Below are 23,407 nucleotides of genomic sequence, written 5' to 3'. Positions count from 1 at the left end.
ACAGATCATAGAAGGACAAACTTGGAGTTGAGAGACAAATGACAGCTCTGTAACTGGAACCTTCCATAAAGTCAAATCTCAGGAGGCTTTTCCCCCTTCCTCAGGCTTCCAGCTCGTCTTCTTGCCCTACGCGGACGATAAGCGGAAGGTGCCCTTTACCGAGAAAGTCATGGCGAACCCAGAGCAGATAGATAAGATGAAGGCTATCATTCAGAAGCTCCGTTTCAACTACAGGTGAGCGGTGGGTCCGTCTCAGGCTTTCTTCTGGAACCGTCTCCCGAGGTGAGAGGATTCTCTTACTCCCAGGCTGCTGCTGAGTATGGGGAGGAAGAGCGTTCAGGTTCTTTCTGTGCCCATGTCCCACCTCCTCTCCTTGGTCTTGTTTTCATACTTCCCCGGGCCTGCCTCCTCCCTGTCTCTCTGCCCTCTGCTTCTCGGGGCAGACAGGCACGTGGTGTTTGCCCTTATTTTATTTTTTTAAAGATTTTATTTATTTCTTTGACAGAGAGAGAAAGAGATCACAAGTAGGCGGAGGGAGGGGGGAGCAGGCTCCCCGCCGAGCAGAGAGGACTCTGGGATCGTGCCCTGAGCCAAAGGCAGAGGGTTAACCCACTGAGCCACCCAGGCGCCCCGGTGTTTGCTTTTAAATTAGCTTTTGGATTCCCAAAAAACTGAAAATTGAAGAGAAAAGTTGGTTCAAGAGACAATATTCCCTGCTATTTGATTTGGGCTGTTTGCCTCAGCCAGCCCCAGGCCTGAGTTGCCTCAGTCGGGTTTATTGAATAATTTTAAATTATTTTCAATGTTTTAATGTATTTGTGCTATTATGACTATTCCACTAGAAGTGACAGCTTCGAGAACCCGGTGCTGCAGCAACACTTCAGGAACCTGGAGGCGCTGGCTTTGGATCTCATGGAGCCCGAGCAGGTGGTGGATCTGACACGTAAGAAGGGTCGTGGCGGAGCTCCGTGGTTCTTTCCGTGGGAGCTTCTCGTAGCACTCTCGCTCCGGACCAGAAGGGTGGCTGCGTTTCCTTGCCCCCTCTCCAGACCTAGCCTCCTTGTCTGAGAGATGTCCTAGAACAGTGTCAGCTGCCGCAGGGCTGATTCGGCTGGTTCTGTCATGAGAGGAAAGTGCCAGGCTTCTGAGACCTGTCTTTGAAGGAGGCCACCTCATGACTCCGTGTTGGTAAAAGTAAAAAAAAAAAAAAAAAATCCGTAACATTTATTGAGCGCGCACTATGTGCCAGGCACTGTTGTCTTGTGTGTCGTTGACTCATTTAACTCTTTTTACTAACTGTGAGGTAGGTGCTGCTGTTGGCCTTGGTTTCTGGAGAAGAAAGTGATGGGCCGAGGCCCCAAGTCGTGGGCGGTGGATCCAGGTTTAGAGTCTGGGGAGTCTTGCCCCGACCCCTTGCTCAGCGCCACGGTGCCCGAGAGGATCCCGCTCGTGACCCTACGGTGGGGAGATCGGCCTGGCCCCCTCAGTCGAGCCCTAAGCTCGCTGCCCATCCCTTTCTTGATTGTGATTCTCTTACCTATTTCCCGAGAGCGCATGTGCGGTTTAGGGATGTCAGTACATGCCCAGCAGGAAACAGATGGGATTTAATGAAGGCTTTTGACAGGGGTTGAAAAGATCTGAACAATTCGTGCAGCCCATTTAGCTCCCCACTTACTAATCTGTCTTACGCTAGACCAAGCATCCCAGCTGGGAGAGCCAGTGCCCCCCGTGCAGGGGTGGGACTGTGAGCCGGATCTGGCTAGAGGGCAAGGCTGGGGTGATGTGGCCCATCTTCTTGGTGGCCTTGAGGTGACTCAGGAAGTAAGCGGCCTGCTCTCCAGCAAGGGGGTGAAAGACGTGGGCTTTGGAAACGGCCGATACAGATTTGAATCCCAGGTCGGCCACGTACCAGCTCGAGTAGGCTTGGGATCTCATTCATCTCATCTCCCTGAAACTCAGTTTCTTCATAGGGAAGATGGGGACAGTGGGATGTTCCTGTAAGGGATTAAGCACATCTCGATCCCAAGGCTCAGAAGTGCTCAGGACACAGCGGTCCCCCATTCCTCCGCAGCATTCTTAGAGCCCTTTCAGCTGTGCTCATGTCTCCTCTAACTCCCCCGCTGTCGGTGGTCTGGTCTGCTCCCACAGCCTCCAGCGTCTCTCACTTCCCCTCACTTCCACGACTCCCAAGCCTGTGTCCGCAGCCCTGTCCTTTCTGCTCGGCTCTGGCCCGGACCGCAGCCGCCCTGCCCAGCGGCCATCATGCCCTGGGACCCGGCTCTCCTACCGCTCAGACATCCCACAGCTTTGACTCTGTGCCCTTTTGTGTTCTTTATTCGCTTCTAATCTGGAGCGTCTCTGCTTCCCTCTGGCACAGTGATAGTGGTTTTCTCTCCATAAATCACTTACTGAAGACTTAGGATTGTTTTGTCGCTTTCTCCATTTGGCTTTGGGATGCCGCGCTGTCTTGGTTTTTCTCCTGGGCCCACAGTGACCCAGGATTCCATTGCTGGGCCTGCTTCCCTTTTTCTTCCTCCAGCCATGGGAGCACTCTAGATGACCTTGGGCCCCATCTTTCTCTGTCAACTTCACGTCTCCCGAAGTGGCCTCCGCAGGCTACCCCAGTGGTTCTGAGGGCGCTCCTCAGACCAGCAGCACTGGCATCGTCTGGAAACTTGTCAGAATTCCACTCTTGAGTCCTTTCCCAAGACCCAGCAATCTGTGTTTACAGTAAGCCTTCCAGGTGATCTGAGACATTCCCCCACCTCTAGCCTGCTCGTTCTCAACATTGGCCGTACAATAGGATCGTCTGGGAGACTTAAAAAACATCTGCCTCGTTAGGCCTCACTTGAAGACCAGTTAAATCAGAATCTCTGGGGGGAAGGGTTTGGGCATCAGTGGTTGTTTTTTTGTTTTTTGTTTTTTTTATTTGACACAGAGAGATCACAAGTAGGCAGAGAGGCAGGCGGGGGGCGAGGGAAGCAGGCTCCCCGCTGAGCAGAGAGCCCGATGCAGGGCTTGATGTCAGGACCCTGAGACCATGACCTGAGCCAAAGGCAGAGGCCCAACCAACTGAGCCACCCAGGCACCCAAAGATTTATTTTATTTTATTATATTTATTATTATTATTATTATTATTTTGTTGTTGTTGTTATTTGACAGAGCGTACAAGTAGGCAGAGAGGCAGGCAGAGAGAGGGGGGAAGCATTATCAGTGTTTTTAAAAGTCCTTAGCTGGGGCGCCTGGGCAGCTTAGTGGGTTAAGCAACTATCTTAGGCTCAGGTCATGATCCCAGGGTCCTGGGATCGAGCCCCACGTCAGGCTCCCTGCTCAGTGGGAAGCTCGCTTCTCCCTTTCCCTCTGCTGCTCCCCCTGCTTGTCCTCTTTCTGTCTGTCTCTCTCAGATTCTTAAAAAGAAGTTCTAGGTGGTTCCCAGGCTGAGAACCAGAGTTCTCACAGATCCTTGTGTAGTCTGGGACACGGGGCTTCTGACTTGGCCAGTTTGTCTGTGACGTCGGGCCAGGAGCTCCCCTCAGTACTTAGCAAACGTGGCCTGAGGAGATGATGAGGCACGATCTCGTGTTTGCCCTTGATGTGACACAGCTGACATCACAAGCCCCACAAACCATCTCTAATGGTAAGGTAACACCAGTACTGTCTTTCCCCCAGAGCGATCTTGCTCCTTTGTAGCGGTGTTTGGGAGGCCCCTGCCCTCCCAGCCAGCCACCACCTCCGCCCGCTGCCCCCACACCTCACGTTCCATCTGTGTGTCTGTCAGTTCTGCAGCTTCTAAGGTTTAGGCCCTGCTCCCCCTCTTCGGTCTTCCCCTCATTGGGTTCATACTCCACACACAGCTCCAGGGGAATCTTTCTAAAATGCTAGTGGGATCCTGTCGCCACCCTGTCCATACTCCTTCAGAGTTTCCCCACTGTTCTCAGGATAATGTCAAAGCCCCGGGCAGGCATTCAAGGCTTCCATGACTTCGCCATGACTGTCTTTCCGGCCTCCTCGCTGTCCTCCCCTCCTGACCTGCCTTCAAGCTGTATGTCATCTTCTTGCCCCTATGCCTTCTGCTTGGAATAGTATCTGCCTGAGGAGGAACACTCAGCTTTCTAGAACCAGCTGCGAGAGTCGTTCCTGACCCCTCCCGTGTTCCAGTGTTTCTCATTTGGTCCCCTCATGGCATGGCCACCTGCTGCATTTCTGTTTTCACCACCTCCTTACCCTGACCAGACTGTAAGCCCACTGCGGGTGCGGACTTTCGTTTGAAACCCCACAATCCAGCCCTGTTCGTGACTCTTACCACTGCCAGCTCTGTGGCCTTGAACAAGTCCTTCAACCTCTTGGCTTTCCTCTATAAAATGGGGAGACACATGTACCTACCCTCTAGAGGATTAAATTAAAAAACAAGTTTAAAGTATGTAGAAGGGTGCCTGGCTGTAGTAAGTGCTCATTAAATGCGGTTGTTAACGAGGTTCATGGAGAGAGGCTTCATGAACGTAGTCATGGCCAGATCAGGTGGCTCCTGGACCCTTCCTGACTCCCCCTGACCCCAGCAGTCAGGTACTTTCTCCTCTGGTCCCCGTAGGCTTGGAACTGGACAGAAAGCCAGGGCTTGTGACTCACCTGGCCACTTTTCCTGTGTTTGTATTTTCTAGTGCCTAAAATTGAAGCAATAGACAAAAGACTGGGCTTCCTGGTGAGTGAGTTTAAGGAGCTTGTCTACCCACCGGATTACAATCCTGAAGGAAAAGTTTCCAAGAGGAAGCAAGGTGAGGAGCTGGGTTATTTTTTAAAGTTGCCTTTATGGTCCTATCACAGAGGGTCATGTCCCTTCGGAAATTTCCATACAGGCCTACGCATTTCACACAAACATGTATTTCTATTCACATTGTTTCCTAGTCTATTTTGTTACGTAGCTACATACGGTGGGTACGTCACTGGATAGATGTTCACAGTTTATTCAGCTGAAGGGTAATGCCATTCAGCTTTTCTTGACGGATATGCTGCAGTGAACATGAACCCTTGTTGCGTTCCGGTGTGAGTGGACCCACCACTTACCCAGGATAAACTCCTAGTGGTAGTATTGCTGGGTCAAGGTGTCGCCATTTAAAATTCTGATCTGGGGACGCCTGGGTGGCTCAGTTGGTTAAGCAGCTGCCTTCGGCTCAGGTCATGATCCCAGGGTCCTGGGATCGAGTCCCGCATGCGGCTCCTTGCTTGGCGGGGAGCCTGCTTTTCCCTCTGCCTCTGCCTGCCTCTCTGTCTGCCTGTGCTCACTCGCTCTCTCTCCCTCTGTCTCTGACAAATAAATAAAATCTTTAAAAAAAAAATAAGTAAATAAAATTCTGATTGGGGGGCACCTGGGTGGCTCAGTGGGTTGAAGTCTCTGCCTTCGGCTCGGGTCATGTTCCCAGGGTCCTGGGATCGAGCCCCGCATCGAGCTCTCTGCTCAGCGGGGAGCCTGCTTTCCTTTCTCTCTCTCTGCCTGCCTCTCTGCCTACTTGTGATCGCTGTCTGTCAAATAGATAAATAAAATCTTTAAAAAAAAAAAAACATAAAAATAAAATTCTGATCGGAATTGCCAGTTGGCCTCCGAAAAAGTGATGCAGTTTATACCCTGTTCAAGAAAGGGTGTGTGGAAAAAAAAAAAAAAGAAAGAAAGAAAGGGTGTGTGTATTTCCCTACATTTCTCACCAGAACTGGACCTGATACACTATTTCTTTTTTTCACAAAGAATACTAGAGGGAAAATTACATCCTGTGTTCATTTGCAATTCTCTAGTTAGCAATGAAATCTAGTTTAGTTTTGTTTTTTCAATGTTAATTAAAAAAAAATTTTTTTTTTTTTTTTTAAATTTTAAATAAACTCCATGCCTAGTGTGGAGCTCAGTGCGGGGCTTGAACTCATGACCCGGAGATCAAGACCTGCGCTGAGATCAAGAATCGGACACTTAACTGACTGAGCCACCCAGACATCCCAGATGAGATGTGGTTTTCTTGGACTTTTTATTTCTGTGAACTTCCAGGGATTGGCTCTAACCATTTTTTCTGCTGGACTATCCTTTTTCTTGCCACTAGACCCCAAATACTCTTCACTGTGACTCTCACCGTTTTCAGGGCAGCGTGTTGTGAGTTCCTCGGCATGTGACAATAGTTCTGGCTTAGGCTATAATTTGGGGGGCTGTTTGTGGTCTAGTAAAGCCAAGTGGGGGCTTGCTTGCCTAGCAGCCCTACAAGGAAGTGGAGTGGTGAGAGCCTAGGTTGGTGGCCAGGGAGCGTGTTCTCTCTGCATCCGAAGGAACTCGTATAGTGCCTGTGTGAACTGCTGTCCTCACTCCTCACACCTGTGCACACCTTTGTGATGTACGCGTTGGTCCACCGCCCTGCGCACTTTGAGATCACCTAGCATGATGTCTAAGTCCTTTACACAGCCCTTGGTAAGTGCTTTTTGAATGAAGGAAGGAGCGAATGACTTACTCAGAGTGAACACCAATTTTGGGTAAATTGTGGCACTTAAACTACTTTGAACTCCCTTCTTGGTGTGGGACTTTATGCTTAAATGAAGCTGCTTTATCAAAACACCCTCCAGGGGCGACTCGGTGGTGCAGTTGGTTAACCATCCAAATCTTGGGTTCAGCTCAGGTCCTGATGTTGGGCTTATGGGATCGAGCCCCATGTTGGGCTCAGTGTGGAGTCTGCTTAGGACTCTCTCCCTTTCACTCTGCCCTTCCCTCCCGCATCTCTCTCCCTCTTAGATAAGTAAATCTGAAAAAAAAAAAAAAAAAACAAAACTCAGAAAACCAAAAACCACTCTTCCGTGGTGTTCTAGGTGGACATCACAGCCTTATGGAAAATGGTTAACTGCAGCCCAGATCATAGGAGGGTCCCTGTGCAGTGTAGCTGGGATGCTGCTGGTGGCATTAACAGTCATTCCCTCCTGACCTTTTCCCCCAGATGATGAAGGTTCTGGAAGCAAAAGGCCCAAGATGCAGTTATCTGAAGAGGATCTGAAGGCCCACGTGAGCAAGGGCACGCTGGGTAAGCTCACTGTGCCCGTGCTGAAGGAAGCCTGCAGGGTGTATGGGTTGAGGGGCGGATTAAAGAAGCAGGAGCTGCTGGATGCACTTACTAAGCGCTTCCAGAACTGACCAGCCAGCCAGCCCCCTCCTTCTGCACTCTAGCCAGGCTGCCTGGTTTTGTTCTCGAGTTGAAACCGGTTTCTCCTGAGCCAGGAAGAGTCTGCCTGTTATAAGCCAAGGACTTTACATTTATGAGATGTTCCGTTGCCATGGAAACAGCATAGCCTTCTCACTTTGCTTTGCTTTATTGTCTGAATAAAGAGCCTTAACTTTGTACTATATACTGTTCTTCAGTATGATGCAGAAGCATGTGTCTGCCTCACCTCCAAAGATCACTTGCTTTTGGCTTGTTAGCTTAATGTTCTCTCCCATTAGGAACATATCATCATCATAACGGAAGCAAATCTCAGTGAAGGCAGGGGGCAGTGTGACAGTTAAGGGCAGGTTGATATACTTGAGGGATGACAAGCCCCAGCAATATTCATCCGTGCTCTGGCTTCCCACCTGTTTTTCCTTTCATTGCATCTTAATATAGATCTAAAGATCAGATTTCTGGAAGCAGTAAGTATGTAACATTTCTAATTCTGGTACCATTTGCTTCATCAGTAAATAGCCCCCTTCATGCTGCTTTAAGATGTTCATGTGACATTCAGGTATATGAAGAGATGTACATTTTTTTTTTTAAGATTTTATTTATTTATTTGACAGAGATCACAAGAAGGTGGAGAGACAGGCAGAGAGAGAGGAGGCGGCAGCTCCCTGCTTAGCAGAGAGCCCAGTGTGGGGCTTGATCCCAGGGCCCTGGGATCATGACCCGAGCCGAAGGCAGAGGCTTTAACCCATTGAGCCAGCCAGGTGCCCCTATATGTACATTTTCTGTTGCCCTGAGGATTTGGGTACCAACATACGTGAAGTGAGTTATTTCTATTTTTCAGGGGAGCTATAGTAAGATGAGGAGAGTTCCTAGGAAGGAGCAGGGCAGGGTGTCTTTCTCTTTGTGTCCCCTCTGCCCCCCACATGCCATCCCTCTTCTATCCTCCCTGTCCCTTTCCTGCTCTTTCTGCTCTACTGCTTTTGAAGAATTAGCCTGCGAGAAGGAAGGAAAGCATCTGGAAGGGTTGAGATTCAGAGTTCGTAGGTCTTGTGTCTTTTAGGACCAGAGTGAGCATCTCATGAGACATAGGAGGGGTCAAATTACTCTTGTAAGAGAGTTTTTGGTTTTAGATGCTTTGGTCTCTGAGGATTATAAGGGTTTTTGTGTTGTTTTTACTTGGAAAGCAGATGTTACGTTCTTGTTTGCCTTTCTCTCTGCGGGGGAGAGAACTTAATTCTCCAGTTAGAAGAGGTGCTTTTGAAGACACAGCAAGATGATGCAAAGTCATTTAATATAGTCAGTGCTCGTTCTTGTTGAGAAATTAGACCATCGCTCTTAAATGCAGCATGCTCGGAAACCCTAAGTTCTAGAGGATGTTACTAGGACTACAAAGATAGATAGGAATCTAGGCCAGTCACAAGTAGGAGAGTAAGAATGAGTACCATTGCTGAGCCTTTTTTTTTTTTTTTTTAAAGATTTTTTATGTATTTATTTGATAGAGAGAAATCACAAGTAGATGGAGAGGCAGGCAGAGAGAGAGAGAGGGAAGCAGGCTCCCTGCTGAGCAGAGAGCCCGATGTGGGACTCGATCCCAGGACCCTGAGATCATGACCTGAGCCGAAGGTAGCGGCTTAACCTACTGAGCCACCCAGGCGCCCGAGCCTTTGTTTTAAACCCTGGATTTCCTAGCTAGTGAGGAGGAGCCCTAGAGTGAAATCCCGGCTTTTCTATGCACTCCTGGAGAACCTGACTCAAGTCCAGGCTCCATTCCCTCAGTTCTGTTTTCAAAGTGTTGAGAAGGAAAGAGCTCAAGGTAGTGTGATGTTAGAAAAATAACCGTCTGAGGTGTGTGATACACAGCCGTGCTATGATCTCTCTGAGTGAACTGACCACCTTGCGATCCCTACTGTTGATCCTCCAGGAGAGAAGAAATACAACCAAAGCGTAATTTGGTGCGGCTTTAAATCAGATTTAGTAAATGTGCATCTTAGCTCCCTCACATACATACAAGTGAGCGTGAGCAATTTCTCTGGCATTTTCGAGCTGCAGTTTCCTCATATTTATTATAAGAATGATACTGCGGAATGGTGAAAATAGAAAACATGTAACACGCTGCTTAATAGGTACTAGCTCTGACCCTTCTGGCTGCAAACACGCTTCAGTCCACCAGGGGGTGGTGACGTGCCCGGGTTGGGGGGGGTCGTGGAGAGCCAGTGGCGATATGGGCGTGCATGCGCGTCCCCGCGGGAAGGGTGGGGTCACCACGTCTTGGTGGATTGGCCAGCAGCCTGGGCAGGTGATGGAGCAGCGGTGGGCAGCAGCTGGAGAGCACGAATACCTCTGGCCGAAGCTACAGCAAGCGAAGGTATGCGCATGTGCATTTATACTTCGAGGCCAGATGCAGAGGGAACATCTTATGGTGTCTTGTTTTAATGTCTTATTAAAATATCAGAAGAAAAGGCAGGACCACAAACTCTGGGGAGAGATTAGTCATCCACTTCCTCTCCCTCCGCTCATCCAGTCCGTGCAGGGGGCGGGAACACACCCCGGCTACACTCAGACGACTATCCAGCCTTTCTAGTTTTAGTGCAAAGTGTCCCTGAATATGGAATAATTCTTATTGTAACTGATTGCATCACCTGTGAAAGCCAGTCCCACGTAGGATTTACTTCTGGCCACTCTGAAGCAGCCGGGAACATTTCCCTTGTGGGCCCTGCCAGCACCTCTGGTGTTCGCATGGCCCTGCAGTTTTGACGTAGTCATATTTATTGCTGTGTTGACTGGACAGCCTTACCCTCTCAGTCACCAACCCCCACAACCTTAGTTGTCTGTTCCTGTGTAACAGATCAGCCCAAAACTTGGCTTAAAAACAATGAATACTTACTGTTTCTTAGCATTTCTGTGTGTGAGGCATCTGGGGAGCGGATAGGCTGGCTTGAAGTCAATCATGAGGTTGCATTCAAGATGTCGGTCAGGCCTACAGTCCTCTGAAAGCTTGACTGAGGCTGGAGTATCCATTTACAAGATGGCTGATTAATCTTTTAAATTTTCTGTATCTTGTTTTGACATCTGGGACGGGAGGGTGCTTTTAGGCCCGGGGAGAGACTGCCCCTCCCAAAGCTAGCTAGTTTGTGAACGCAGTAAATGATGTATTTACCAGCACGCCTCTCATGCAAGCCAGACACCTTACCAACATTGTCCCTGCCCTAAATCATCCCAGAGCCAGCTGCTAGGCGACTCAAAACCACTCTTAGAGCCCAAAGCCCACCGGCGTTGTTCAGACTGGCAAATCCTAAGCTGTTTTACTCTGCCCTGTCTTGCCTTTACCACAGAAACCCAAATAAAGCCTGGCCTCAGCTTTCCCCTTGCTCTTGCTTCTACCACCGGACCAAATCCTGGGTGCTTCCCCTGTGGCTCTGTGTGGTATGGCATGTCCCCTTCTCTTGGGAAATGTAAGTGGTAAATTCTTCCAATGGCATCAACCTCTTCTCCTCTTTAATTTGTACTCACCTCTGTAAACTAAGATCCTGTGAGTACAGATGAGACAGAGGGTCATTGCCATGGCTGGCAATTAGCGTTAGCTGTTGACTAGAAGCCTTTGGACCTCTTCACAGATTGCTTAAAGGACTTTGTAACACGATTATGACTTCCCTCGTAGCCAGGGATCCAAAGACATGAAGGCAGAAGCTGTAATGTCTTCTGGAACCTTGGAAGTCACATCATTCTGCCATGTTGGTCATGTGGTCCAACTCTGAGTTGGTGTGGCCTGAGGGCCCACAATTCACAGGGGAATGAATTCCAGGAGGTGAGGATCACTGGGGCCCATCTTAGAGGCTGGCTGCCATAGGATATCATGGAAAATATTGACTGGCTACTCTCTTTTTCTTCCTTTGGAAGAGGTGAGGCAGTTATACCCACCCATCCAACCCCCACCATAAACAGATACATCTGCTAAGTCAGAGGCGCATACCTGATTTTTCAAAATGTAGCTTAGCTGACACTGAGAGGGACTCAGGGATATTAAGTGTCTAGAACAAGCTCCCCTTCCTTCCTCATCAGTTTGGGACTAAAAATAATGGAAATTTATTGTTTAGTGCTTAACATGCTACAAATGACCTTTAGCAAGATCATTATTGCAAATGTAAAAAACATTCCTCAATCATGGGTCCTCTCGGGAAACTTAGGCTAAAACAGGAGTTACTAACCAGTGTTCTTTGGGGGTCAGAAGACCCTTTCGGACCTGATGAAAGCCACTGGATTCTCTCCAGAATGTTTATATGCAAAAATTTTGCAACCAACTTCATAGATGGCTGGATGGAAGTTACTAGATGTCCTTGCTTGCATGTCTGGCTTTAGGAATTACTCATTCTCCACTTTTGGAGCATCTGTGTTAGGGCACTACCACGGGTGCTAGGGCCTCACACAAGTTCCCGCTTGCTCACGAGGGTAATAATCAGAAAACAAAACCCTGATACTAGTTAAGGACAAGTTAAAAATCAAATGTTGCAGTGCTGGGGGAAAGAGAAATAAGGTAGTTTGTACCTCAGGCCCTCCGTAAGGGATAACTTGAATCAAGACTGGCATGAGGAGAAAGCCACCAGTGCAGTAAAGGAACACCAAATACAAGAAGAAAGTAGGTTTGGAATGTTGGAGAAACCAAATGTGAAACACTGAGTGAAGACAGAACATGGCAAAGTGGCAAGCACAGGACAGGCAGCGGAGGCCGCTCGGAGCAGGGGAAAAGAACCAGTTTTTTCCGCAGGATCGCAGACGAACATCCTGCCCTTCGAAGACTTCCATTGTGGCTGTGGCAACTGGGCTAACACTCCAGGGTCAACTGGGCACTAGGGGTGAAGGTCCTAGGAGTCCCTGCCCCACCGCACTCCTTAGGGCTCTAGTGGAGATGGAGGTTTCCACCTAGGTGGAGATCCAGACTTCCTGATTTTTTTGCATCCCCCAAATTACTTCTGTCTTTTAAAGTATAATTATAAATGTATGGGCACCACAAAAGATAGTAAGCATCTCGGACTCCACCATCCACAAATATATAACTGCTAGGGATGGGAGCCTGGTGGGCACAAACAGGCCTTCGCAGGATGGGGTGATTTCCAGGTTTCCTGCAGATGCGCCCAAGCTGGTCGAAAGGACACTAAATAAAATCCTCACTCATCCCGCCATTATGGTATCCAGTTATCTACACTTCGGGAAAAAAACCTCTTGCTGAGGGACATAGACCTCATAGTGCTGACCCTAAGAGAACGGGGAGAAGAGGCAGGTGAGGTGGCAGGGGCTTCGATTATCACCTTCCCCTCCCCCCATCTTACATATGCCAAAGGCTACTAGGTAGGAGCCCTCATTCTGCAACAGTTCTCAACTAGGGGGACTTTGCCACTAGGGGACATCTGGCACTGTCTTAGAGGTGGGAGCCTGGTCCTGACTGCTGGTAGGTAAAGGCCAGAGATGCTGCTGAAAGTTCAGCAGACAGGGCAGCCCCTTATTGTGAAGAGTTCTCCAGCTCCAAAAGGTCAGCGGTGCCGTGGCCGAGAAACCCTTTGTAGCCTGAGAGCAGCACCTCAGTGACAGAGTCTGTACAAGACACATGCAGCGACCAGAGATCAACCGAGGTGCTGGCTTTTCCACACCTCCTTGGTACAAAGTTTATGAAGCTGTGACCATTCTGATAATGCTAAGCAGTCCTTTGTTCAGGCATTAGCTAACTACATACCAAGACTCACACTTATCTTTAAATTGGAATATGAATATATTTCTTTATTAGGATGCTCACAAGAATGACACGCTAGCACTGTTCTTCTTAAGTGGTAAAGAATACATACATCTGACCTACGTCATGGCAGGGAACTGGAGTAGGGCTCTCAGAGCTGGTGCCAAGTGTCCACGGCAGACATCTCCATTCACGAGAGGATGCTTTCTTGATTCCAACGTCTCTGCTGTAGCTTCCAGTCAGGTCTCTGTGACTTGCCCAGACTTCTTCATTCCAGCATCAGCTGACCCTCTTTTTTCTAGCCCCTCTGGACTCCTTCAAGACCGAGGTCAGCTGCCTCATGTCTACCTGGCCCAGGCAGCCTCTCGAACTCTGCAGCACATCTCTTTGGTATGCTGCTGCCCCGCCACCCTCCGGGGCATGGCTGGGAGTTGGGGAAGAAGGGGAATAACATCACATGACCAAAGCAGACAGCAGGGGTATACTGGCAAATGACTCTTGGACATACACCTAAGAACCTCACGGAATACATGCTTTCTCCCCAAATGATACATAACTCCCCGAGGGCAAACACATATGGAATGATTCCGTACTCCAGGCACAAGGGATACAAAGTGAATGGCGTGTACATCCATCAAGCCCTACACACAACAGGAAGTGAGCGCCTGAATGTTGGAACCAGATCTCTAACCAGGCTCTTCCCTGCCTTTGCATGGTGTCACCACTCTGTTTCCGCCCGTTTTCGGCATTAGTTCATTTCTCAAAAGAGGACGGGACGGCAGAGAGAGTAGAATGAGACCAGGGGTGAGGTGAGGGATTCGTATATGAAAAACCACCTATAAAACAAAACAAAAATAATACAAAAATGCAAACCCCAGATTTAGTACTAGAATACAACGAGAAGGGAGCTGGAGAAACCACATGCGGACACAGACGGTGTGATACGCAACCCCAGGGGGAGGACTCAGTGAGGAGTGGGGCAGAGGCCACGGGTTTAGACTAAGAGCCTTTCGATGGACTGCTGAATGGACTGGATCTGCTGCTTCAGCTGGGAGCCTTCTTTGATGGTGACAGAACAGGCGATGACAGGCCTGGACACCCCGCAGGCCCGCCCCAGGGCCTGCTTGGAGCGCACGAACACGTAGGGCACATTCTTATCCTCACAGAGCAGCGGAAGGTGCAGGATGATTTCCAGGGGCTCCGCGTCTGCAGCCATCACGATGAACTCAGAGATGCCTCTGTTGAGGGTTTTGGTAGCTGAGGAGAGGACGGGAGGTCAGTAAATGACTGAGGGGGTGTGGGGGGTGGGCACGAAAGCTCTAACAAAGCAATTTCCAAGAAAAAGAAACAGGTGCAAGAGAACTGGGCAAAAATCCCTAGGCACAAGCAATTTTGTGTGTCCTGTAGTGGCCTTGGGAAGTGATAAGGGATTTAAGCATCAATTAGCCATCCTCCATGCCTTTCTCAAACCCTACATTGAACCCATCAGTTCTGTGAACACACATCCTGAGACAGACCACTTCTTTCCTCTCCTTGGCTACCACACTTGCCTAAGTCACCACCATCTCTTGCCTGGTAGACAAGAACAGCTCTCACACAAGCTCTGCGGCACAGCACTTCTCACGCTCTGCGATCAAGGAAGGATCCAGGGTATTGCCATCCCGGTTCCTCAAGAGCAGTATTTCTGGAAAGCTCACACTACATGCAACTTACCAAGCAACATCAGCACCCACAGCATTGTTTGGCCACTGCAGCCCAGTGCTAGGGCCCAGTTTTTGTTAATGCTGAAGTACTGAGGAGACCAGAGACTCTGGAGTCACAATGGCCATGTCCAAATCCTGACTCTCCTACTTATCACAAGGTAAATGCTGCAAAATGTTACCAACTGGTGGATCTAAAATCATTCTCAGTCCATTAACTTTTAGCATCTACTGCCAAAATGCTGCTCTTAAGTCCATCCACTGGTTCCAATCAGGAGTCTCCAGCCCTCTTTCCAAACTGGAAATCTAAGCCAGAGACAGGGTCTTTATCACTCTACCTCAAGCACTCTCCAGCTGCCTTACCTTCATTGGCTCCTTTCCGAAGCTGCTTGTAGTTACATGATTGCTGAACAAGGTCCAGTAGTTTCTTGGTAAGGTGGGCGTCTGCGAGGGGGTAGGCCTTCGGATTCACATCAGCCTCAGTCTATGGGATGTGAATTGGGGGTGTGAGGGGGGTAATCATTAAAGCATCAGTTAAAACTGAACCAGAAGTTGTTCCAGACAAGTCACAAAACACTTCAGTTAAGAGAGACAATGATTAGCTTCAAAAAATTTTAGCAATTACCCAGTCCAATGATGTACACTAAAGCTTATATTCTTTTATGTGCCTCTCTTTTCCTTGGTAATATTATAGCAAATGGATTACAAATAAGTTCTCTGAGCTCAGTATCCACTTGAGTCATACATATTTACTGAATTAAAATGAAGGTATAATTTATACAAATGTAGCACAGACTTTTCTCTCTCCATTCCCCATTCAATATTCAAATCTTCTGTCCTAAGAATCCTGGTTTCCAAAACATCTTTTCTCCTTTATCTGATCTGTTAATACATACAAAATGGCTGGTGCCAACAAAATGGTTGGTACCTCTGCCAACAAAATGGTTGGTACCTCTACCAACAAGCTCACCAAGGTTGAAATTTCCTTTTGTTCTAAGAATATATCTGACTAGGGTCATCTATATTATAGAGTATATATTCACCCACATAGACAGTATTATATTCAAGTTATTCCATTTTTTCCCTGTGGTTATCAATCTGATACAAATTGGGTTCCTTTGTATTCAGCTTGCTTAAAGAACTAAGATCTTACTTTTCAAATCTGTAAAATATCTATGTTTTCAAAGTAAAAGCTATGTTAGTGAGCTAAAAGTGTTCTGAAAACTGGTAAACAGTAAAGCATTTATTCCCACCTTTCCTACACAGACTGTATCACAGGGTAACAAAAAGATGCCAACATTCTCTTGTATTATTATTCCACCTAATAAAGAAGGACAGATTCAATCAAATCCCACCATCCTACAACACATATTCACCAGGTAATTGACTTAGACATAAATCAATGGATCCAGACACTGATTAACAGCCACCAACATCGTAAGATGCCATGTGATCAGTACCCCCCTTGAAGAACGAAATATCTATGTTCAGGTTGTCTTGGGGGGGGGGGGGGGGGGGGCACAAATGGGAAGAAAAAAAATCTGCTCAAGCCTTTGACTCTAATATTAGATATTTACTGGTATGGAAGTATTAAATTCAGGGGAATTATAATGGTGTTGCAGTTGCTAAAACGTATTTTACACATATTTAATATCTATGAATAAAATGCTAAGTCATTGGCTTTGCTTCAAAATAACATAGGTACGGAACGAACTGGGGTCTGCTTATACCATTCCTTCCTCCTCACCCCTACCTCTCCAGTTTAACAATTTTCATGAATTTCTCATTTGTTTTCCCTAGGATTCTTTTTACAACTATTTTGCATATAAAATTCAGGAGCGCTCCACGTTATCATCGCAACAAGCGGTTCGCCCCGGCGGTCCGACCTAACCCTGGATCTGGGAGCTGGACCGCGGTACGCGGCACGCGGCACCGCAGTTCTAGGTGGCGACCCCGTGGGTGATGGCCCGGTGGGAACACTCACCATCGCGTCCGTCTCGGTGGTCTCCTGCCCGATACCGCAAGGACACAGAAATGACCCACCCGCAGAGAAGCCGGAAGTGATGTAGGGATGACGTCAGCGGAAGTGACATCAAGAGCGAGATTGCACCAAAACGCCCGGTCCCTAAACCACTGCAGTGGTCCCCGATGAAGTGGTATTGAGGGCTGGAGATCCCGGAAGGTCTTATATTTGGTCCGGTGTTCTCCATACACTCTCGAATCCGCCTCTCAAGGCCCATAAAAATCTGCTGGGATAATCTGATTTGCAGATTTGCTATAATCCCAGTTGCGGTAAGACTTTTAGGATGCACAATCTGTCAATCACTTTATATATACTCAGTACCTTCCTTTCCTCCCTTCCTCTCTCTCTCTCTTTCTAAAAGATTTTTATTTGACAGCGAGTGAGGAAACAAGCAGAGGAGTGGGAAAGGGAGAAGCAGGCTCCCCGCGGGGCAGGGAGCTCCATTCGGGGGGCTCGATTCCAGGACCCTGCGATCATAACCTGAGTGGATGGCAGACGCTTAACGACTAGAGCCACTCAGGCACCCCAACTCAGCACCTTTCAATAAGGCTTTACGATTTTCCCAGAAGGCTTAACATCTTTTAGATTTACTCCTAGATATTTCAGGCTAAGAAAATTCACTTTATTAATTAAAAAATTCCCTTTATTTCCTACTATATTAAGAATGTCTCTGAAACTAATGATGTACTATCAGTTGGATAACTGAATTTAAATAAAAATTTTTTTTTAAAGAATTTCTTCTTTGTTGGGGTACCTGGGTGGCTCAGTGGGTTAAAGCCTCTGCCGTGGGCTCAGGTCATGATCCCGGAATCCTGGGATCGAGCCCCACATTGGTCTCTCTGCTCAGCGGGGAGCCTGCTTCCTCCTCTCTCTCTGCCTGACTCTGCCTGCCTGTGATCTCTGTGTCAAATAAATAAAATCTTAAAAAAAAAAAAAAAAAAGAATTTCTTCTTTGTTAAACAAATTGGTGTTGAATTCTATCAGATTTTTTTGGTGCTAAACTGACACAGATTAAAAAGGCTTTCTTCCTTTAATTTTTTGAGTTTTTCTAATGTTAAACCAATGTTGCATTCCTGAGATAAAATCAACTTAAATAGGCTTTCTTATTTTATTTTATATCCATTAGCTAATAGACTTAAAGATTTCTTGGTGGGCAGGAATGATAAAAATGTTCTAAAATTTTACAGCAAGTTGCACAACTCTGTCAGTATATGAAAAACCACTGAACAATATACACTTCAGATGATGAACTTTTTATAGTACATAAATTATCTCAATAAAGCTATTTTCAAAATCAGGTATAGGATTTTTCTGCATGAAAAAAAACTTTAATTTTGTTTCTTTACTCTTCAGTTTTAAGAGTTTATTTATTTATAAAAGATTTTATTTATTTGACAGAGAGAAGTGAGAGGGCGCGCACAAGCGGGGGTGGTGGCAGAGAAGCAGACTTCCATGCTGAGCAGGGAGCCCAATGTGGGGCTCGATCCCAGGATCCTGGGATCAAGACCTAAGCTGAAGGCAGATGCTTAACGGACGGAGGCACTCCTTAAGTTTTATTTCTACTTAAATTGTTTTTGATTCATTTTTTTCAGGCATTTATTCACTTCATCTCAGTTTCTATATTTATATGTATCAAAGTGTTCATAATATCCTTTTTAATATCTGCAGATTATGTCTCCTTCATGTTTGCTACCGCTTACTTATACCTCTTGTGCTTATTTTCTTGATTAACCTCACCAGAGGGGACTTTTCAAAGAAAATCTTCTGATTCTGTGTTTCCAGGAACAATCAGATCTATTTGCTTTTTCAATAATTTCTGCTTTTGTTTTGTATTTTGTCCTTTTATTCTTTTCCTACCTTTTATAGTTCCTTTCCCTCCAACTTAAGCATTTTAAGTTTCAGGTAATATTTTAGCTAATTCCTACATGCTCTGGTGTGTGGTATTCTCATTCTTGATGAGTTGTTTTCAAATTTCTATTACAATTTTATTTACTAGATTCACTATGACCACTAGATCGAGTTTATTGATGGTGTTGTTCAAATCCTCTATTATCATACTGATGTTCTGGCTTTACCATCTATCATTTATATACTTAAATGCTATATAACTGCATTTTTATCTATTTCTTCTTGTAATTATGTCATTTTTATTCATACTTATTTTTTAAAGATTTATTTATTTGACAGAGAGAGATCACAAGTAGGCAGAGAGGCAGACAGAGAGAGGAGGAAGCAGGCTCCCTGCCGAGCAGAGAGCCCGATGTGGGACTCAATCCCAGGACCCTGAGATCATGACCTGAGCTGAAGGCAGCGGCTTAACCCACTGAGCCACCCAGGCGCCCCATACTTTATTTTTTAAGCCACTTTATCTTCACAGATGCATTTCATCCTTTTTTTTTTTTTTTAAAGATTTTATTTATTTATTTGACAGAGAGAGATCACAAGTAGATGGAGAGGCAGGCAGAGAGAGAGAGAGGGAAGCAGGCTCCCTGCCGAGCAGAAAGCCTGATGCAGGACTCGATCCCAGGACCCTGAGATCATGACCTGAGCCGAAGGCATCGGCTTAACCCACTGAGCCACCCAGGTGCCCCTCATCCTTTTTTTTTTTTTTTTTTTGTAAAGAATTTTATTTACTTGGGGCGCCTGGGTGGCTCAGCTGTTAGATGTCTGCCTTTGGCTCAGGTCATCGGGCCCAGTCCTCATTGGGCTCCCTGCTCAGAGGGAAGCCTGCTTCTCCCTCTCCCACTCCCCTGCTTGTGTTCCCTCTTTCTCTCTCTGTCAAATAAGTAAATAAAATATTAAAAAAAAAATGTTTAGGGGCACCTGGGTGGCTCAGTGGGTTAAAGCCTCTGCCTTCAGCTCAGGTCATGATCCCAGGGTCCTGGGATCAAGCCCTGCATGGGCCTCTCTGCTCAGCGGGGAGCCTGCTTCCTCCTCTCTCTCTGCCTGCCTGACTACTTGTGATTTTTGTCTATCAAATAAATAAGTAAAATCTTTAAAAAAAAAAAATTTTTTTTTAAATTTATTTGAGAGAGAGGGCGCCTGGGTGGCTCAGTGGGTTAAGCCGCTGCCTTCGGCTCAGGTCATGATCTCAGGGTCCTGGGATCGAGTCCCGCATCGGGCTCTCTGCTCAGCAGGGAGCCTGCTTCCTCCTCTCTCTCTCTGCCTGCCTCTCTGCCTACTTGTAATCTCTCTCTGTCAAATAAATAAATAAATCTTTAAAAAAAAAAAAAAAATTTATTTGAGAGAGAGGAAGAGGGAGAGAGCAAGCAAGCATCAGCAGGGGAAGGAGAGGGAAGCAGATACCTCGCCAATCCCAGGCGCTGATCCTAGAACCCCATAATCTTGACCTGAGCCGAAGGCAGATGTTTAACCAACTGAGCCACCCAGGCATCCCTGCCTTTCACCTTAAACCCCATTTCTTTTTTTTTTTTTTTTTAAGATTTATTTATTTATTTGACAGACAGAGATCACAAGTGGACAGAGAGGCAGGCAGAGAGAGAGAGAGGAGGAAGCAGGCTCCCCGCCGAGCAGAGAGCCCGAAGCAGGGCTCAAACCCAGGACCCCGGGATCACGACCTGAGCCAAAGGCAGAGGCTTTAACCCACTGAGCCACCCAGGCGCCCCTTAAACCCCATTTCTTTATGATGTTTACAGAGGATACACCATACCTTTTAACTTGGCAAACATTTACTATTCCTTTTACTTTAATGTGTCTTAATTGGAGCACTTGGTCTCTTTCTATATTTACATAAGTACTGATATGTTCGGTTCAAATACTTCTTTTGTGCCTTCTATTTGTTTCTATTGATATGTTTCTTTTTCTTTCTTTCTGTCCTTTGGGTTTATTATTTTTTCACACTACTATTCCATTTACTGGTTTGGACTTTAAGTCTGTATTCTTTTAGTGGCTACCTGAGAGATTACAACACAGGTCTTTGACTTATCAAAATCTAATGTTCATCAACACTAAAGGATCCGATACTTTAATTCAACTCCAAAAAGTGCTCGCTTCAGCAGCACATATACTAAAATTGTAACGATACAGAGATTAGCATGGCCCCTGCGCAAGGATGACATGTAAATTCATGATGCGTTTCATATTTTATTTTTTTAAAAAGATTTTATTCATTTATTTGACAGATCACAAGTAGGCAGAGAGGCAGGCAAAGAGAGAGAGGAAGAAGCAGGCTCCCTGCTAAGCAGAGAGCCCAATGCAGGGATGGATTCCCAAGACCCTGGATCATGACCTGAGCCAAAGGCAGAGGCTTTAACCCAATGAGCCACCCAGGCGCCCCCATATTTTTTAAGAGACTCGATCTCACAAAACAAACTGGGGGTTCCCAGGGGGAGGGAGAGGGTGGTGGGGTTATGGACATTGGGGAGGGTATGTGCTATGGGGAGTGCTGTGAAGTGTGTAAACCTGGCGATTAACAGACCTGTACCCCTGGGGCTAATAATACATTATATGTTTATAAAAAAATAAATTATTTTAAAAAATCACTTCGAAAAATATACTTCAAAAAACTGTTACCTATTTTTTTTTAAGACTGATTGATCGATCTATCTGTCAGAGAGAAAGCACAAGCAGAGGGAGTGGCAGGCAGAGGTTGAAATAGGCTTCCTGCCAGAGCAAGGAGCTGGTTGCAGGACTTGATCCCAGGACCCTGGAATCATGACTGAGCTGAAGGCAGCTGCTTAACCAAATGAGCTACTCAGGCATCCCCATCAGGTATTTCCAATACAGTTCCAACAACCCCTCTCTGGAATTTAGGATTCTCAACTCTTAACAAAATATTAAATGCATAAAAAGGGAAGAATTCAGGAGCCCCCAAAACCATCAAAGAGGTCTCACCTTATCGTTTTAATTATAATCAACAATAAAAGGTCGGCTCATACATAGCAACTGAAATTTCCTTAGTGTGTATTTATTCACCTTTTAATTTTTTCTGAGGGTTATTTAAATGGAGTGAAGGAATAAAATCATACTGCTAGCTGATTTTCATCCCTAACATGACCCCTTTGGTCTCCCTGTATATCAGAGAGCCAAAAATACCCCGCAAAGTTTTGATTCAACAATTAACACTGCATGCGCATTAACACCCTATTAAGCATTAGGATTAGCTTAGTTTGTTTAACATGCATTATCTCATTTAATTTTTTAAAAAAAGTTTTCTTATTTAAGAGAGAGAGGGCACGCACATGAGCGAGCAGGGAGGAGGGGCAGTGAGAGAATCCCAAGCAGACACTACCCTGGTTATGGAGCCAGACACGCTGCCTATCCCAAGATCCTGCGATCAGGACCTGAGCAGAAATCAGTAGTCAAAGGCTCAAAACACTGAGCCACCCAAGTGCCCCTGCATTATATCATTTAATAATGAAAACATGCTCATGCATCGTTATCCCCCTTTTACAGTTTAGGGGAACTTCTCTTAAGTTCAGGTTGAGACCACTCTATATCAAAACTTTTCATGGAATTGCATTAAGATGAGTTGGTTTCAGGTTCTAACCTCAGCCAAGTCCTAGCTTCACAAAATAGGGAGTGGGGAGAAAGCGAGAGGGAAGATGACCACGGGATCCAAGCTCCGTTGGAAGGATTAAACCTCACCATGGAAGTGGAAGCTCTTTGCAAGCTGTTCCTTCCTTACCAAGTGCTAAACAAAACTAGCTACCAAGCTACTGGAGTTGATTAAAACGTGGAGCTCACCAACAGCTTAGAGAAGTTGCACGTGGTAATACCAGGACCTCTGATTTGGGAGACTACCGCCCCAGGAAAGCCTTTTCTCAACCCGGGGACTCATTTCCCGCAGCCCCCAAGCGCCAAAGGCTCCTCCTGGAAGTCCCTGGCACGTGTAACTCGCGGCGGGCGCAGACCCACGGAGACCTAGATCTCCCCAACTTGAACATCACAAATGGGGAAGTGGTGTAGAGCAGACTGATTGGAATCCTGGGTTCCACACTACCCTTAGCGATTTCCCCCTTCCCCCGCCAAAAAGGAGCCAAGTTTTCTCACCCCACTTCCTACTCTCCCCCACGTGGGTTGGTATCTCTCCCACGTTGGGCCAGGACTCCTCCATTCCCCCGACGCTTTCGGCCACGCGCACAGAGTGTTGTCAAGTACCCCCGACCACAGCAGTTGGGGCCGTGAGGCTTCCCGAGTTCTAACCTCGAGCGGGGCTGTTGGGGACCCCGCGACCGCCAAGTTCTAACTCGGGGCCGGAGGCTGGGACTCCGCGGTCGTTGGAGGTCTAACCTAGTCCCGGGCCGGACTGTCTAGACAGCGTAAGTTTTAAGCCCTCGAAGTCCAGTGAGTGACCCGAACCCAGAGTCTCCCGCCTCCCAGCCCCGGCGCCAGGAGCCCGCACTCACCATAGCTGCGATTCCGCGGTCCCGTCACCCCTTGGAGCGCCGGCGACGTCAGAGCGGGAGCGCGCGCGCCTCTGCCGGAGAGTCGCGCGGGAGGAGTGGAAATGGCCGCGAGCGGCAGGAAGCGGAGGTGACGCCACTAAAGCTGGCGGATCTCGTCCTCTAAGGTCGCCCTATTATCGCGTAGGCTCTGGGGGAGGGGCTGTAATTTGCACTTTTTGTTTTCGTTATACTATAAACTTTTGGCAGGAACAATGAATTAAACTTGCGTACGCACACGCACACACACCAACGGGTTTCAATGGTGTCATCGTTCCATTGCCTGTTTATCTTTGAGGACATTCTTGTGCTTTTAAAATCCTCTTTTGACCCTACACTGGTGAGGGAACTGTATGGAGATAAGATGGGTAATCCTAAATGTT

The 23,407-nt window shown here is 47.0% G+C and overlaps 2 protein-coding genes and 1 non-coding gene across 6 annotated transcripts in view; 2 read left to right on the top strand and 1 right to left on the bottom strand.

Annotated features, from left to right (window-relative positions):
- The window catches only part of XRCC6 (X-ray repair cross complementing 6), a 34,965-nt gene extending 18,390 nt beyond the window's left edge, over nucleotides 1-16,575 (top strand). For 2 of the 3 annotated variants that reach the window (XM_059401902.1, XM_059401904.1), the window contains 4 exons: nucleotides 105-234; nucleotides 843-943; nucleotides 4,659-4,772; nucleotides 6,957-7,362. In XM_059401902.1, coding sequence (XP_059257885.1) covers nucleotides 105-234; nucleotides 843-943; nucleotides 4,659-4,772; nucleotides 6,957-7,150 — 539 coding nt within the window. In that variant the 3' untranslated portion in view covers nucleotides 7,151-7,362. Of the gene's footprint in view, nucleotides 1-104; nucleotides 235-842; nucleotides 944-4,658; nucleotides 4,773-6,956; nucleotides 7,363-16,397 lie in introns of those variants that run through there. The other variant, XM_059401903.1, reaches the window with a different exon arrangement.
- SNU13 (small nuclear ribonucleoprotein 13) lies at nucleotides 12,913-23,097 on the bottom strand. Of its 2 annotated transcripts, none has more exons than XM_059401907.1 (3): nucleotides 22,989-23,097; nucleotides 14,961-15,081; nucleotides 12,913-14,154 (listed from the first exon to the last, which is right to left on the bottom strand). In XM_059401907.1, exons 1-3 carry the CDS (start codon nucleotides 22,989-22,991, stop codon nucleotides 13,892-13,894), a joined length of 387 nt encoding a protein of 128 aa, XP_059257890.1. In that variant the 5' UTR covers nucleotides 22,992-23,097; the 3' UTR covers nucleotides 12,913-13,891. The 2 variants fall into 2 exon arrangements, with proteins under 2 accessions (XP_059257890.1, XP_059257889.1); XM_059401906.1 differs by lacking the exon at nucleotides 22,989-23,097 and adding an exon at nucleotides 16,582-17,274.
- LOC132020979 (U6 spliceosomal RNA) lies at nucleotides 20,624-20,727 on the top strand. The gene has a single exon (XR_009405169.1). It is a non-coding gene; the product is annotated as a U6 spliceosomal RNA (small nuclear RNA).
- Nucleotides 23,098-23,407: the final 310 nt, after the last annotated feature.

The sequence above is a fragment of the Mustela nigripes genome, chromosome 6 (assembly GCF_022355385.1).
Source record: "Mustela nigripes isolate SB6536 chromosome 6, MUSNIG.SB6536, whole genome shotgun sequence".
Classification (NCBI taxonomy): domain Eukaryota; kingdom Metazoa; phylum Chordata; class Mammalia; order Carnivora; family Mustelidae; genus Mustela; species Mustela nigripes.
This window is presented reverse-complemented; position numbering and strand designations above follow the sequence as displayed.